The 15,432-nt window shown below is 35.8% G+C and overlaps 1 protein-coding gene across 2 annotated transcripts in view; it reads left to right on the top strand.

Moving 5' to 3' along the window:
* Window positions 1-14,777, top strand: part of LOC106870705 (mannose-1-phosphate guanylyltransferase regulatory subunit alpha-A) — a 32,929-nt gene extending 18,152 nt beyond the window's left edge. For both annotated transcript variants that reach the window (XM_014916891.3, XM_014916884.3), the window contains 5 exons: window positions 5,258-5,386; window positions 8,179-8,323; window positions 9,299-9,391; window positions 10,703-10,874; window positions 13,787-14,777. In XM_014916891.3, the coding sequence (XP_014772377.1) occupies window positions 5,258-5,386; window positions 8,179-8,323; window positions 9,299-9,391; window positions 10,703-10,874; window positions 13,787-13,887 (640 nt within the window). In that variant the 3' untranslated portion in view covers window positions 13,888-14,777. The remainder of the gene's footprint in view (window positions 1-5,257; window positions 5,387-8,178; window positions 8,324-9,298; window positions 9,392-10,702; window positions 10,875-13,786) is intronic.
* The last annotated feature ends 655 nt before the right edge of the window (window positions 14,778-15,432 follow it).

Raw genomic sequence — 15,432 nt, 5'->3', positions numbered from 1 at the left:
GTGTCTACGGTTCCTTTGGATCATATTTTTGTAGTTTGTTACATTAAAGATGGTTACTAGCCTCTGGGACAACTTTCTCCCGTCTTTTGAAAGAAGAGGGCACTGAGTGGGTCATCCTACAATTCATTTACAGCACAATATAGCTGATACTGATGGAGAGAGTGAAGTGGGAATAAGAGTTTACCATAGTGTTTGGTTTGTGCTTTATCAAGCCCAGAAGGATGAAAGCAAAGTTAGCCTTGGCAGGATTTGATCTGTTAAAGTCAGTGATGACCTCAACTGGATTTAAACTCAGAATATAAAATATAGTTGAATGATAGAACCATCAGAATCGTTATTTCCCTTTACCATCTAAGTTCAAGTAACTCTGGGGTGCTCCATTCCAAACATACACTTCACACTACAGAGCACTGGGTAGCTCTGAGTGGTTATGGTTTAATACCTGAAACTTGTAAATGGGGAAAATTTTCAAGTCAGCAGTAAACATATATATAGATTAATTGTTCATAATAATTGTTAATATATATTTGTTATTATTAAAACATTTTTTCTTCTTTTCCTTTTTTAAGTAACATCCTGTTTATAATTAATAACAGTGCCAAAATTAAGAACTTCAGCACTCAAAACACGTAAAAAATGCTTTTGTTTAACCTAATACTAGATTTGATCGATTTGGTAATTCTTGTATGCAACTTGTTTGTTGTCTCTTGTTATATCTTGCATGCGTTTTCAGTTAAACCAATTCTTTCCTGTTACCTAATCACATATACTGAAGCCAGCAGTGAAAAATAGCTGTTTTGATCCTAAGTGACAAAATATTTCCCATTAGTTTGTCTGTAACATATTGGTAATTCTGAGAGAAGGAACTTTAAGAGATATCTTGTGTACTTATTTGTAAATATAAATAAATACATTATTTTGTAGGGTGTGTGGGGGTGGGGTACAAACTGAGGTTAATAGTCTATGAATTAGTTCTTAATTTATTTTCTATTTTAGTTAAGAACTTTTGAGTCATTTAGTTAAGTAGATAAGATATTGTACAGAGCATGTTTTCAAATGCTCTGTAACAAGCATTTTAATGTGTTGTTGTAGACTTAATTTGTTGCCCAGTTTAACACCACCACCTCACTCGTAAAAGCTTTTAGTGGTATCCATTCTGTTGCAGGCATTCAAACATGGTCTTGGGTTAGCAAGATCTTCCTTTCCTGTATGTCATTAGTACTGTCCTTCCTTTTCTGATTAAATTATTGAGAAAAACAAATATTTAGTCATAAATCAACCTAGGTCAGTCTCACCTTTGATCAATGACATTTAAGCCATGATCATCTTTTATTTTCTAAAAGTAGTTTACTCAAGACTACATAATCCATGATGTTATGACATGAGTTGAGGGAGATTTGACTGCTAGTTCTAACTGGCCAAGCAACCATCGAGAAACCTCATATTAGTGAGAATTTAAGCAGGCTGCTTTCTGTTATATACTTCACTTGACCTAGCTTTTCAAAATAAGTACTTGAAGTTCTGCAAGAGGTGTTTTTGATAGATTAGTGCCCCGTCTTGGAAGGATTTGTCTATAGCACTATAACAACTGGAATTTAACAATGAGAATTTCAGAAATTCATGACTAGATTTCTGAAGTCTTTGCTTAGTAATTAATATTTTGATAATTAAATTTTCATTTACTATAAATTCCTAGATAGTATGCAGCTGTCTGATTATTATTTTTTTGTTATTCATATTTAAACAAGTATAAGTGAATACCAGAATTAGTATTGGGCTTGCAGCTTCTAAATCCTAAGGTACCTCTGATTTTATGGTGTCATGTGAATTAGAAATAAACAACTCTTTCATTTGGCTTGCACACCAGTCGAGTACTGGTATGGTATAATTACCAAGTGATCTGCAGAATGAGTGTATTGCCTAAATCATATGATGAATCCCTATAGTGGAATTGAATTCAAGATCTATAAACAATTAGTCAAAAGCTAAATCCACTTCATGTTCTATTATATTGTGCTAGTATCAGTTTTTCTTATTTGTAAATTTTTTAGTCAGGTGGAGGGAGAGTGGAATTGAATAATTGGTTCTAGATATGTAATTATAATTATGTTTTAATCCTAGTGGGTTACACAGTTATTGTGGTTTCACTGCTGGCATTAGTAACTGGTACCATTAGCAATATAGACTGTAAATTAGTGTACTCTGTTGTAACATAGCTGTTGTGCACTGCTTTGTTATTCACTGTTGTCTTACTTTTCTGTGATTATTTTTCAAAATTATATTTGAAGATACATTGTTTCTGTAAGAAATAAACTCTTTGTGTGTGTGTGTGTTGTATATCAGGTATGCAGGATTAAATTTTTGGACCCATAATATCATACAGCTAACAGTATGGTTGGCTTCTTTGCCAGCAGATTGAACAGAATCATTGATCAGAATCTACTCACTTCTAGCATTAGAGTGTATAGCAAAAGATGGTGACATTTACTTTCTCCAGTAAACAAATGCTCTGTAGTGCAGCATACATGTGACAACCAGAGGAATGCTGATCCTCAATAAGATGTGATGTAAGAGCAAATTGGTAATAAGCAATATGGGAAGGCCACCCAATCCAACTTGGAAAAACATGCTAAAACAATGATGATGTATTTGTCTATAAGTATGTTTTACACACACACACACACACACAGATGAATGATATATATGCCTGTGTATTCACTTATTCAAAACCAAAGCTTCAATCCATCGTTACTTCAGATGTTATGGTTTAGTCACCTTCCTGGCACTTGTGCCAGTGGCACGTGAAAAGACATTCAAGCGAGATCGCTGCCAGTACCACTGGACTGGCTCCTGTGCAGGTGGCACGTAAAATACACCATTTTGAGCGTGGCCGTTGCCGGTACCGCCTGACTGGCCCTCATGCCGGCAGCACGTACAAGCACCCACTACATTCTCGGAGTGGTTGGCATTAGGAAGGGCATCCAGCTGTAGAAACTCTGCCAAATCAGATTGGAGCCTGGTGTAGCCACCTGGTCCACCAGTCCTCAGTCAAATCGTCCAACCCATGCTAGCATGGAAAGCAGACATTAAACGATGATGATGATGATGATGAATAGTATTTTACTTCTTAAGAGGAATGAATTTTGTACCTTTGCCTACTTTAATGCCATTGATCTGTTGATGGTTGACTCTACCATCCTGAAAAAAGAACTGCTGTAATTATGTGCTCTAGCAATAGCCACTTTTAGTCAAGAATGGAATTTTATTCCACTTGTATTTATAAGTGGTTCTTTAGCAGTTGTTTATTTATATCTTCATTTTGATATTGGTTACATCTGCTAGAAATAAGAACCAAATCTTCCACAAATTACACCCTAGTATCTTAGAAAAGTAGGTCATGTTGCATAATGTTTCAGGAGTTCACTGTGCCTCAAAAAAAATTTGGATGGTCACAGCTGCAATGACTTTGATTGATAGTAAATCTACTTTATGAGGGCTGACCTGAGACTAGACAATAGTAGCCACAAAATCAAGCATTTCAAAAAGCTACATGTACTTAGTCGAACAAAGGTGAAGCCATTAACATGCAGCCTTGACTATAGCTGATTGCTGTATTATTAATTCCATTCTCTTTCAAATTCTAAATGATATTTTTTGGAGAGTAAGGTAGAATTTCTTTTACCTCCGTTGCAGGCAGAGTAGATATGGTGTGTATATCTGCTTCTGAAATCTTTTCTGCAAGCCAAATGTAATTATGTTTGAAGCATTGTTTATATTGAAAGATTCTTCAGATTAGAGATATTCATGTACAAGAATGACCAACTACATTGAATTCAGGGGGCTAGGATGATGAAAATTGTTTTGTTTTTGCCTTTTTTGTAGAAGCATGAGCAGGGTAAAAAAATAATAGCTTTGATTGGAAATGTAGCTTGCATTACACAATTAGTTATCTCCAATTACCATCATATAACAAGGGATGTGCCTCGTTAAAACTGAAACTAGCACAAGACTATCTAACATAATGTAATAAAGTTGTTCCATTGAAGATTTGTTGTGGATCTGCATCCAATTGCATGATAACCACCCACTACAAAGGATGCAAATAGCCACAGTGCTGAAATGTGCATAGGAAACAAATGATATAAACTACATCTGGTGTTTGTCGTTCTTTTCCCTATATTTGCTCTTTATATCATAACCAGCAACACTACTGAATACAGTAGTAATCATACTGCTTATAGGAAGACTGGTATTCAATGTGGAGTTCTACCAGTAGTAGTTGTACAGCATAACCAGCTGTATATACTGGGAATACTATATATATATATTATGTAGATAAGGTTAAAATATAAGCTGTGTCCTTCCTCTTTAAGCACATCTATTTATCCCAATAATCTAAAATCATATATAGACATTGTATTTGTGTGAGATATGCATAAGAGTTGATAATTCTGGAAAATACTTTTTGCAGACTAATTACATATCAGAACAGGAGGTTGGAAAGCATTTTTGTATTATTTATTCACCATTACACATTTTATTTGCTAATAGGAATTACAAAATTATATGATTCTAATTTCTAATTGGCTGTCTTGCATATTTCTTCTACATGTACAATTTTGTAACTACTATTAGCAAATAAAACCTGTGTAATGATGAATAAATAATACCAAAAAACTTATCCATTCTTTTATTTTGATGTGTGTGTGCATGCGTGCCTGTGTGTATGTGTGTTGTAAAATTCAAATTGATTGGGACTTCAGGTTTCACTTATTCGCTTGTTCATTGAGATTGATTGAAACAGTCAACAGGTGCCAGTCAAATTTCACTTTACTCTGTGTTGAATCACCCTAGCAGTAAATGTTCAGTTATTATTCTTAAATGAACTTTAAAATAATAGCTTTATTTAACATGTACACATACACAATACAATTTGTACTATAGTTGTGTTAATAGTCTAAACCTGTAACACTTTTGTAGAGATTTTAAAGTTTGTTTTATTATCAATATCACATTTTCTGGCATACAGAGACATATATAGTGTAAGCATTCAAATATCATTCCCTTTCCAAATTCTGCTGCATTTCACATGGAATTTTAGGCCCTCCAAAGTTGTCATGGTATATACATTAACCTACCTTTTGTTTTTTTTTTGGCTTTAAATTTTGGTCTGAAAATTTCAATTTATATGCCAGAAAATACAGTATATTTTCTTGTTCTTCAAGCAACTCATTTCTAACTTTGCTATGAATTCTAGACTTGATGATCCTGTCCAGTCTCGAGAAATGATACGTTTAGAACAAGATGTCTTCGTACCATTAGCAGGAAGTGGAAAATTGTATATTTGCCACACTAACAAATTCTGGAGTCAAATAAAGTCGGCTGGGTATGTTGTTTTTCTATATTTTCCTTTCATTTCACAGATAATATTATTTATTAACCATTTTCTTATTAAAAAAACAATTTGATTCTTCAGTTAAACTGAAGAGAATGTAGTCACTAAAACTACTAAGTCAGCATTGGTATTAATTGGATAGGATATAATAGATACACTGTTATTTATATCTAATTCTGAGCTAAGAAAGCAACTAGATACTAGAGGTGTTTAGAGGATATGATGTGAATTAGTGATACCAAAGTAGATGAAAAATCACCATGAGTGAGTAATGGATAGTAATTGGTTACAAAATCAGTCCAGACAGACCTTAACGCTTCAGAGGTTTAATTGAAATTACATGAGAGTAAATCTTGTGAGCAGATACTGTTTTATTTTAAATCCAACCAATATTTATACCATCATGGAAAAGTAGTTGTGAAAACCAATGATGCTGAGGAGAGTATTTTAATTACTGGTTATGGTAAATAAGAAACTCCAGAATTTATGGTTCTGTGATTCAAAAAAGGTAGGGAATTATTTGAAGGAAAAGCTGCTGCATTATCTGTTTAATTTGTTCCTACATATGTTTTTTTTTTTTTTTGTTTTTTTTGTGCCAGTGCCACGTAAAAGTGTCCATGCAGATGCCATGTAAAAATGCCCCTGCCAGTGTCACATAAAAGCCCCTTTGTCAGTGTTACGTAAAAGCGCCCAGTACACTCTGTAAAGTGGTTGGCATCAGGAAGAGCATCCAGCTATAGAAACCATGCCAAACAAACAAATGAAGCCTGGGCAGCTCTCTACCAGTATCGAGAATGGATGTTAAAAGATGATGATGGTTTCCTTTCTACTTTTTGTCAATACTTAATCTGAACGTCATACATGTTTAGCCTCAAATGTAACTGAATGTCTAACTGATGTAATGCAATTGCTTTGTGGCAGCTACTGACAATGTCTATGTAGTTAGAACTAGGAGATTAGGGAGTTCTGTTGAGGTCGGTTTGTTTTATCTAATAACTACACTCTCGGAGTGGTTGGCGTTAGGAAGGGCATCCAGCTGTAGAAACTCTGCCAAATCAGATTGGAGCCTGGTGTAACCATCTGGTTCACCAGTCCTCAGTCAAATCGTCCAACCCATGCTAACATGGAAAGCAGACGTTAAACGACAACGATGATGATGAATTATTACACTGATATATCTCAGAGAGGAATGGCATATCTCTCTTCTCAGTTACTTCTGTTACTTTTCTAACGAAAGAGTCCTCCTATATTGCGTTTGGAATTGGATGGGATAGATGAATACCTTTCCCATTGTTTACTGGTCGAAATGGAAATATATAAAGCAAAGTAAATACAAATAACAAAAAAACAATGAAAGTCCAAGGGATGTTCACAGTTGATATTTATTTGATTGACATTCAAAGAAAGAAAATAAAGTTGTAGAATTAAAGTATAACATTTCCAACATCAGATACTGGAGGAAAGGAGTTAGAAAAAGAGATCTCACTTCCTAGTCTCTCCTGGACTTTCCACTGGTATCCATCAAAGGATTATGTCTGAAATGTTAAACTTTTACTCTATAACTATTTTCCTTCTTTGAGCATCAGCCTAACAATACTATTAATAACTGTGAATGTCCTTTGGAATTTTGTTGGTCTTTGTATTTTGTATTTACTTTGCTTTATCATCATTATCGTTTAACGTCTGCTTTCCATGCTGGCATGGGTTGGACGATTTGACTGAGGACTGGCGAACCAGATGGTTGCACCAGGCTCCAGTCTGATCTGGCATAGTTTCTACAGCTGGATGCCCTTCCTAATGCCAACCACTCCAAGAGTGTAGTGGGTGCTTTTACATGCCACTGGCACGAGGGCCAGTCACACCGTACTGGCAACGGCCACGCTCAAAAAGGTGTATTTTATGTACCACCTGCATGGGAGCCAGTCCAGCGGCACTGGCAACGACCTCGCTCAAATGATTTTCTAATGTGCCACCAGCAAAAGTGCTAGAAGGCAACACTGGTAATGATTACACTCAAATGGTGCTATTTACGGGCCACTAGCACGGAAACCAGACAGCTGCTCTGGCAATGAACACGCTCGGACAGTGCTGTTAATGCTCCACTGGCGCAGGTGCCAGTCATCGAGTATGGTTCAATTACGATTTCACTTGCCCCCAACAGGTCTTTGCAAGCAGAGTTTAGTGTCTAATGAAGGAGAGGTTGGCATGGATGCCAGTCGTCGGATTCGGTTCGATGAACACAGTATAAGGTAATTTTTAGTGTTGTCACGGAAATGATAACTTCTGTAGTGGTGATGCCATGATAAAGTGCACCCAATATACCTGTGAATTATTTGATGCTTGGAAAGGAAATCAGCCTGCCCAAAATAGAATGTATGAGCAAGATATGTTTCTCCAAATTTTCTCAGAGTAGTAACTTCAAATAAGGAATAAGACCACAACAACCTGCCCAACCCAACGCATATCAGAATGGAATGCAAATGTAAAATGATGAGGACATGATGAGAATGGCTAGTATATCAGTGAAAATTTCATGTTCCCAGATTAGTTAGTTATTTCCCAAAGTTGGACCAAACAAAGTATATGGAATTGAAGAGTTCAGCACCAAAAACATAATAAAATCCTTACAGTAGATCAGAAATTCTTACCTGAGTTGAGAGATTTAGCCACACAACAGTTTGGTCTTTATTAAACATTTCATGGTACCCTATATATTTGTTTGTTGATGCTACAGTTGTTTGCCTTCTTTGTTAACATTTTCTTCTGTCTCTTTTTTTTTCTAGAGCTGCTGTATATGCAAATCGCCATTATCTTGCCATTTATAATAAAACCCACCCTGAAAGGCTGGCTGTGAATACAGAAGATTCTCCAAAAATCATTGGTGATGTCTATATCCACCCTACTGCTCAAGTAGACCCTACATGTGTTGTAAGTTCTTGAGGTTTACTTTCATTTCTCAGTGCTGTTATTATTGTTTTGTTGTTTTAGTGATTAGTTCTATATTCTTTTTATTAAACATGCTAGACAAGGTTAAAAGAGTTTGTTGACCAAACTTTCTTCCTTATGATTTTGAATTAACCATTAATCTCCTAACGTGAGCTATTGAATAAAATTAAGCCTTCAGTTAACCAGCACTGCAGTCTAGTTTCAGATTTCAGTTGAAACCATTTGACTTCTCCAAACCTTACCTTTTCATCACTAACATCCTTCCCTCCGTCGATAATGATAGATACTCTATAATGTTCCTAAGAATAGGTATTATGTTACTGACAGATTGACTTACATTGACTTAGAGATTTTAAACAATTGATACGTAATCTTGTTCCAACTATTATTAAATAGGAAAAAAAGAAAAATTAGGCAGCATAAGAAATATAACAGAAAAACTCTTAACATGTTTGCATTTGCCCATGGTTTAGAGAAGAAATTACTGCTAGAGTTTGTATGGATTCTATTGTGCTATTAACTTTGAGGTTTTTGTTGGTTCTACATTTCAGTCAGTTCTTTTTGCCTGTTATTTATATATATATTTCTCAAAAACAAGTTGAAATAAAATTTCTATGATTCACAAGGTTCATAAGATACAATGGGAGAGAAGCATAGTATGACACCAAGTTTAACATCTATTTAGTTTAGTGCCTTGATCAAAGTCTACTCTGTTGCAAACGTTCTGATATTCAGAGTGGGCATTGGTCACATCAATCTCATTTGTCTGGCAGTGCTTTAAATATCTTATTCATAGGGAGATTGACAATGCCTAACCTAATTTTTAAAAAAAATGTCATGTCATGATTTGCTATATACCTTTTTATCAATTGAATTTGGAAACTGAGGAATCTGTTAAGGCAGTGTCTTACATTTACACTACTCATCTTCTAATTTATATCTTTCTCTCTTCACTAGGTTGGACCAAATGTGACAATTGGTAAAAATGTGAAAGTGAAAGCTGGTGTCCGATTACGTGAATCGATTATTTTGGAAGATGCAGTTCTCCAGGTAAGTACTTTTAGTTTGTGTCTGTGTGTGTGTGTGTGAAAGCATGGCCATGTGGTTAGGTAAGGAGCTCAAGTGGTGACCATGTGATTTTGGGTCCAGTCTCTCTGCATGGCACTTTAAGTGTACTCTACTATAGCCCTAGTAAGTGCCTTGTAAGTGAATTCACTTATTGTGCAGAAGCCTGTCGTGTGTGTGTGTGTGTGTTCCACTTGACATCCAGTGTTAGTGTTTACATAAAAGTTAGTTGTTCAGCAAAACAGACTAATACAATATGTACCAAACTTAAAAATTAGTACTGGGGGTTGATTCATTTGACTAAACCCTCCAAGGAAGTGCCCCAGCAGGCTGCAATTCAATGACTGAAACAATAGAAAAGATATATAAATGTATACACATGTGAGCAAGCATCTATATGTGTGTGTGTGTGTGTGTATATATATATATATATATATATATATACACACACATATATATACATACAAAAATAAGTAACTTGATGCAGAATAAACATTGCAGAAGACCTCATTCAAAGAGCATCAGTTTTTGCATTTTCTCACTTATGTTTACGCACGCACACACACAAATGACAAAGTTCTACATTGTTTTTGTCCACTAATTTCCACTTGCAAGATATTGCTTTACGCAAGACAACGGTAAAAGACATTTGCCCATGGTGCCATGCAAAGTGAACTTCTTAACCATTGCAGTTCTTCAAGTGTTCTTTACTATTTTAAATGTTTAGTTTTGCTGAGAAGGAAATTAAATGAATATTTTCAAATCTGTGTTTGTTTAACCCTTTAGCATTCAAATTTCTTTGTCAAATGTGATGTTTATTTATTCACATTGTTTTGAATTAATCATGCATTATCTCATAGCTTCAAGATTTCAGTGATGTGGTTGTTTATTTTTATTATAACATTGTAAAGTAGGTGTGAGATGATGGATCAGGCCAGTTTGAACATTAAAATGTCAAAATATTTCGGTCAGATATGGCTGGTTTAAATGCTAAAAGTTTAAATTTCTAAATACAATCTACTTGAGGTTGTCCATGTTGATATGCTCATATTTAAATTAAAATCATATTATTACATGCCTTAAATCCCAGCAATCAGGACATCTAGAAAAATCTAGATATGTTTTATTATATATTAGCAGTAATTTCTTGTGTTCATTAACTTTCTGTGCTTTGATCTTTTTAAACGTAAGATCATGAAATTAAAGAACCAATTTGAAATATAATGTAATTTTTTTATTTTTATATAGATTTCTATATAAATTCATACATTACTTAGCTCTCTATTATCTCAACAGGACCACAGTTGTATTCTGTACAGCATTGTCGGTTGGAACAGTATTGTAGGAGCTTGGAGCCGAGTTGAAGGCACTCCTAATGACCCGAATCCAAACAAACCCTTTGCAAAGCTTGATATCCCAGCCTTATTTACAGATGATGGTAGACTGAATCCTTCCATAACAGTCATAGGTAAATATCTTTTATAATAATCAATCTTGGCTCTTTGTTCTTTACTTCATTTAAATTTACTATTTTAAGGAAATTTAGTTTTATTGAGAAAGAAATTAAACTATATGCATAAAAAAAAAACATTTAATGTCCAATTTTCTGTACTTGCATGGGTCAGGTGGAATTTGTTGAAGCAGATTTTTCTGTGGCCAGACACCTTTCCTGTTGCTAACCCTCACCTCTTTTCAAGCAAAGTAATATTTTCCCTCAAACTGGAAAATGACTGATGATTGCTTACAATCATCACACGATGTTGAGACAAGGGCATACAACACACATGCAGAATAGGCTTCCTTCAGTTTCTGTTTCCCAAATCCACTCAGTTAGGAAGCAAGCTTCTTAACCATACAGTCACACCTGTGCCTTATGTAGAACCTCATGGAGGAGATGACAAAAGACTAAGATGACTGGTGATAATTGGTTATCAGGAAGACTTGCCCACCTCAGTGAAACAGATTCTGGAAGCCTAATGTGCACAGCTGCCACCCGTTTTACCTTCTAGTCATTCCTACCATTTATCAGCTAAATATTCTGCTGTTGTAATTAAATGTCATCAAAACTTCACACTTCACTAACTTTTCTCTGATAAACTTATCCTTCTTACTAATCCATACCATTTCACTTGTTATCCATCTTTCTTTCTTAATATTGACAATATACATTGACCACCTTCTTGAGTCACCAAATTTTCTCTCCTTTACCATCATACACCTCTCCCTATTTCATATATCTGCTCAACACTCTTACAGCCTACCACATGTCTCAGCCTCTCATTGCTATTCCGCTGCCCTCCTCACCCCACCTCTCAGCTCTTGTATCATTAGTCACCCCTCCAACTTATCATCACTTGTTCTTCATTATATTCACCCTAAAACGGCAAGCTGGCAGAATTGTTAGCACGCCGGGCAAAATGCTTAGCAGTATTTTGTCCACCTTTACATTCTGAGTTCAAATTCCACCAAGGTTGACTTTGCCTTTCATCCTTTCAGGGTCGATAAATTAAGTACCAGTGAAACACTGGGGTTGATGTAATCGACTAGTCCCTTTCCCAAAAATTTTCAGGGCCTTGTGCCTAGAGTAGAAATAATTATATTCACCCTGTCAGCCATTCTTTAACTATCTCTTATTCTCCCTTACACTCTTACCTCTACCCATCCACACTTTATGTTCTTTTGTCCTCACTCACTTCTGCTCTCCTTGTATCTTGATGGTCCACCCTGACACCTCATGACCACTATTATTTTCTTTCCTGTTTGACCCACCTTCTCTTTCATAATCTGAAAAGCTGTGTCGACCTCGGCGGAATTTGAACTCTTAACGTAATGGCAGACGAAATACCGCTAAGCATTTCACCCACCATGCTAACATTTCTGCCAGCTTGCCACCTGTTCTTTTCTAGCCCCTTCTGTCACACTTTCACCCCTCATTCTATAGTATAAAGTCACCTCCCTCACTACTGTAACCCCACTCATTTGAAAGCCTTCTTAGTTTTGCAGGCTATGTGGTAACTCACTAGTGCCACTTTACATGCTTTAAAGTGGTTGGCATTGGGAAGGGCATCAAGCTGTAGAACATTTGCCCCAATAAACTCAAATACATGAAAAAGCGGATTTTAAATCAGTGGTGATATATACATTGCATAGTTTATACTTTGAGGTGAATTACAAAAAAACACTTTGATTTTGCCATATTGTCTGTTTAAAACCTAATATTCAGCCTCATACAGCTAAAGGTGAATGGCTTAGTGGTTATGGTATTCAGCTTATGATTGTAAGTTCATGAATTCAATTCCTGGTGACGTGTTGTGTCCTTGAGCAAGACACTTTATTTCACGTTGCTCCAGTCCACTCAGCTGGCAAAAATGAGTAGTACCTGTATTTCAAAAGGCCAGCCTTGTCACACTGAATCTCCCTGAGAACTACATTAAGGATACATGTGTCTGTGGAGTGCTCAGCCACATGCACGTTAATTTCACGAGCAGGCTGTTCCGTTGATCAGATCAACCAAAATCTTCGTTGTTGTAATTGACAGAGTGCCAGTTATCAGTTACAGCTGAAAGAAATATAAAAATACAGATATTCAATAGCTGTAGGAACAAAATGAATGATAAATGTAGTATTGGATTAACATTTCATGTGTTCCACTACACTTAATTCTGTGTCTCAATTTACCCAGCATATTAGAAGTGCTTATTAGGAATAGCTTATTAGAATCATCTGGTGGATGGGCATTTATCTGTCATTTGCATAACACTGTGCTGATCACATGCTTAGTTATTTAACTCTTTAGTATTCAGATTACTCTGTAGAATGTAATGCTTATTTATTCACATTGTTTTGAATTAATCATGCTTTATTTCGTTACATTGAGATTTTGATGAATTAACTGTTAATTTTTAGAATTATATTGTGAGTTTGGTATGAGAGGCCAAATTTGGTCATTTTGAACATAAAACAGGTAGAATATTGTGGCTGGTTTAAATGCTAAAAGGTTAAAACTATATAGCTCAAATAGTGTGACAGTTTTATCATTATCATCATTGTTTTACTGTCCATGCTGGCAAGGATCAGAGGAAACTTTACTGGAGCAGTACACAATTTCATGACAAGGAGAAAACATGAATACATACACAATCATGCACAGACTCACACATAACAGGCTTGTATTTCCATCTATGATTTTCACTCACAAAATATTAGCAAGCCCAAAGCCAGACAATTGCTTAAAATGTTATGCAGTAGATACAGCTTGCATCCAGGTTGAAGGCATTTCTAATATGCTAATTCAAACAAACCTTCTGTTGTCTGTTTTGTTGAAAATTTATCTTGCAAAATATGCCTTAGCTAATCTTATTTATTTTTAATCTTTTACAGGTTCTAAGGTTCATATCCCTCCAGAAGTGATCATTTTGAATTCTATAGTTCTTCCTGACAAAGATTTAAATTCAAGTTACAAGAATCAAATTATTTTGTAAAAGTTGAAAAAATAAGCTCTGCTCTATTGGGTTTTTTTTTTTTTTTTTTCCTATTCTTCTATTCTTGTACTTGTTTCAGTCGTTTGACTGCGGCCATGCTGGAGTACCGCCTTAAAGGGTTTTAGTTGATGAAATCAACTTCTGGACTTGTTCTTTGTAAGACTAGTATGTATTGCATCAGTCTTTTGCCGAACCACTAAGTTATGGGGACATAAACACATCAGCATCAACTGTCAAGTGGTATTGGTGGGGGGGGGGCGATAAACACACACACATATATATGATGGGCTTCTTTTAGTTTCCATCTACCAAATCCACTCACACTGAGGCTATGGTAGAAGATACTAGCCTAAGGTGCCATGCGGTGGGACTGAACCCAGAACAATGTGGTTGGGAAGCAAGCTTCTTACCACACAGCCACGCCTTTTAATTAATAATTAACTAAATCAAAGAAAATTTGTAAAATAACTTCAAAACTGAATAAAATTTTGTAAACTTTTGAGGGGAAAAATAAATGATGATGAAGCCACATTCCACATAATGATAATTAGAGTTGGTTGGGAGTAGGGTATGTAAATATAAATTAGTGTAAACACCTAGCATTTCAGTGTTTTTGAAAGATACACGATAAATTACCTGGATTTGAACTCCAAATTTATTTAAATAGTAAGTGTCTGATATTTGATCTATTTACTTGTTTTTAGCTCTACAGCTAAGTAATTTTTAAACAGATTATAGTGTCAAGTAACGGATTCAAAAGTTAAGGCTTGATTTAATAAATAAAATAAAATAATTCTTGTTGGGAAAATGAATCATATATTCAGGAAAATGGAAATATTAAATATGAATTTGGAATTTTGTGTGACAAAAATAAAAGTATTTTGAAACTATACATTACTTTGTTATTATTAACGCTTTTGATACCAACCAGTCTACGACTGCTTCTGCTTCTATGATACAAACTTCCTGTTTAAAGAGATCTAAATTAAAACATCATCATTTAACGTCCGCTTTCCATGCTAGCATGGGTTGAACGGTTTGACTGAGAACTGGCAAGCCAAATGGCTGCAGAAGGCCCCAATCTGATCTGGCAGAGTTTCTACAGCTAGATGCCCTTCCTAATGCCAACGACTCTGAGAGTGTAGTGGGTGCTTTTACATGCAACCGGCATGAGGGCCAGTTAGGCAGTACTGGTGACGGCCATGCTCAAACGGTGTTTTTTAATGTGCCACCTGCACAAGAGCCAGTCCAGTGGCACTGGGAACGTACTCGCTTGAATGTTGTTTTTCACGTGCCAGTAAGGCGATGCTAGTAACGATCACGCTTGAATGGTACTTTTTATGTGGCACGAGATCCAGTCAGCAGCCCTGGCAACGATCACACTTGGATGGTGCTTTTAACATTCCACTGGCACAGGTGCTGTCATTGGCCACGTCAGCGAATTTGATTTTGATTGTGATTTCACTTGCCTCAACAGGTCTTCGCAAGCAACGCATAAGTAGGCTGGTTACACCGCTGGCATAGGCCACGAGTTATGGTCTCACT

This window comes from Octopus bimaculoides, chromosome 1 (assembly GCF_046866305.1).
Source record: "Octopus bimaculoides isolate indiv1 chromosome 1, ASM4686630v1, whole genome shotgun sequence".
Lineage (NCBI taxonomy): Eukaryota > Metazoa > Mollusca > Cephalopoda > Octopoda > Octopodidae > Octopus > Octopus bimaculoides.
Note: the sequence above shows the minus strand (reverse complement) of the source record. Positions and strands in the feature narration are given on the sequence as shown.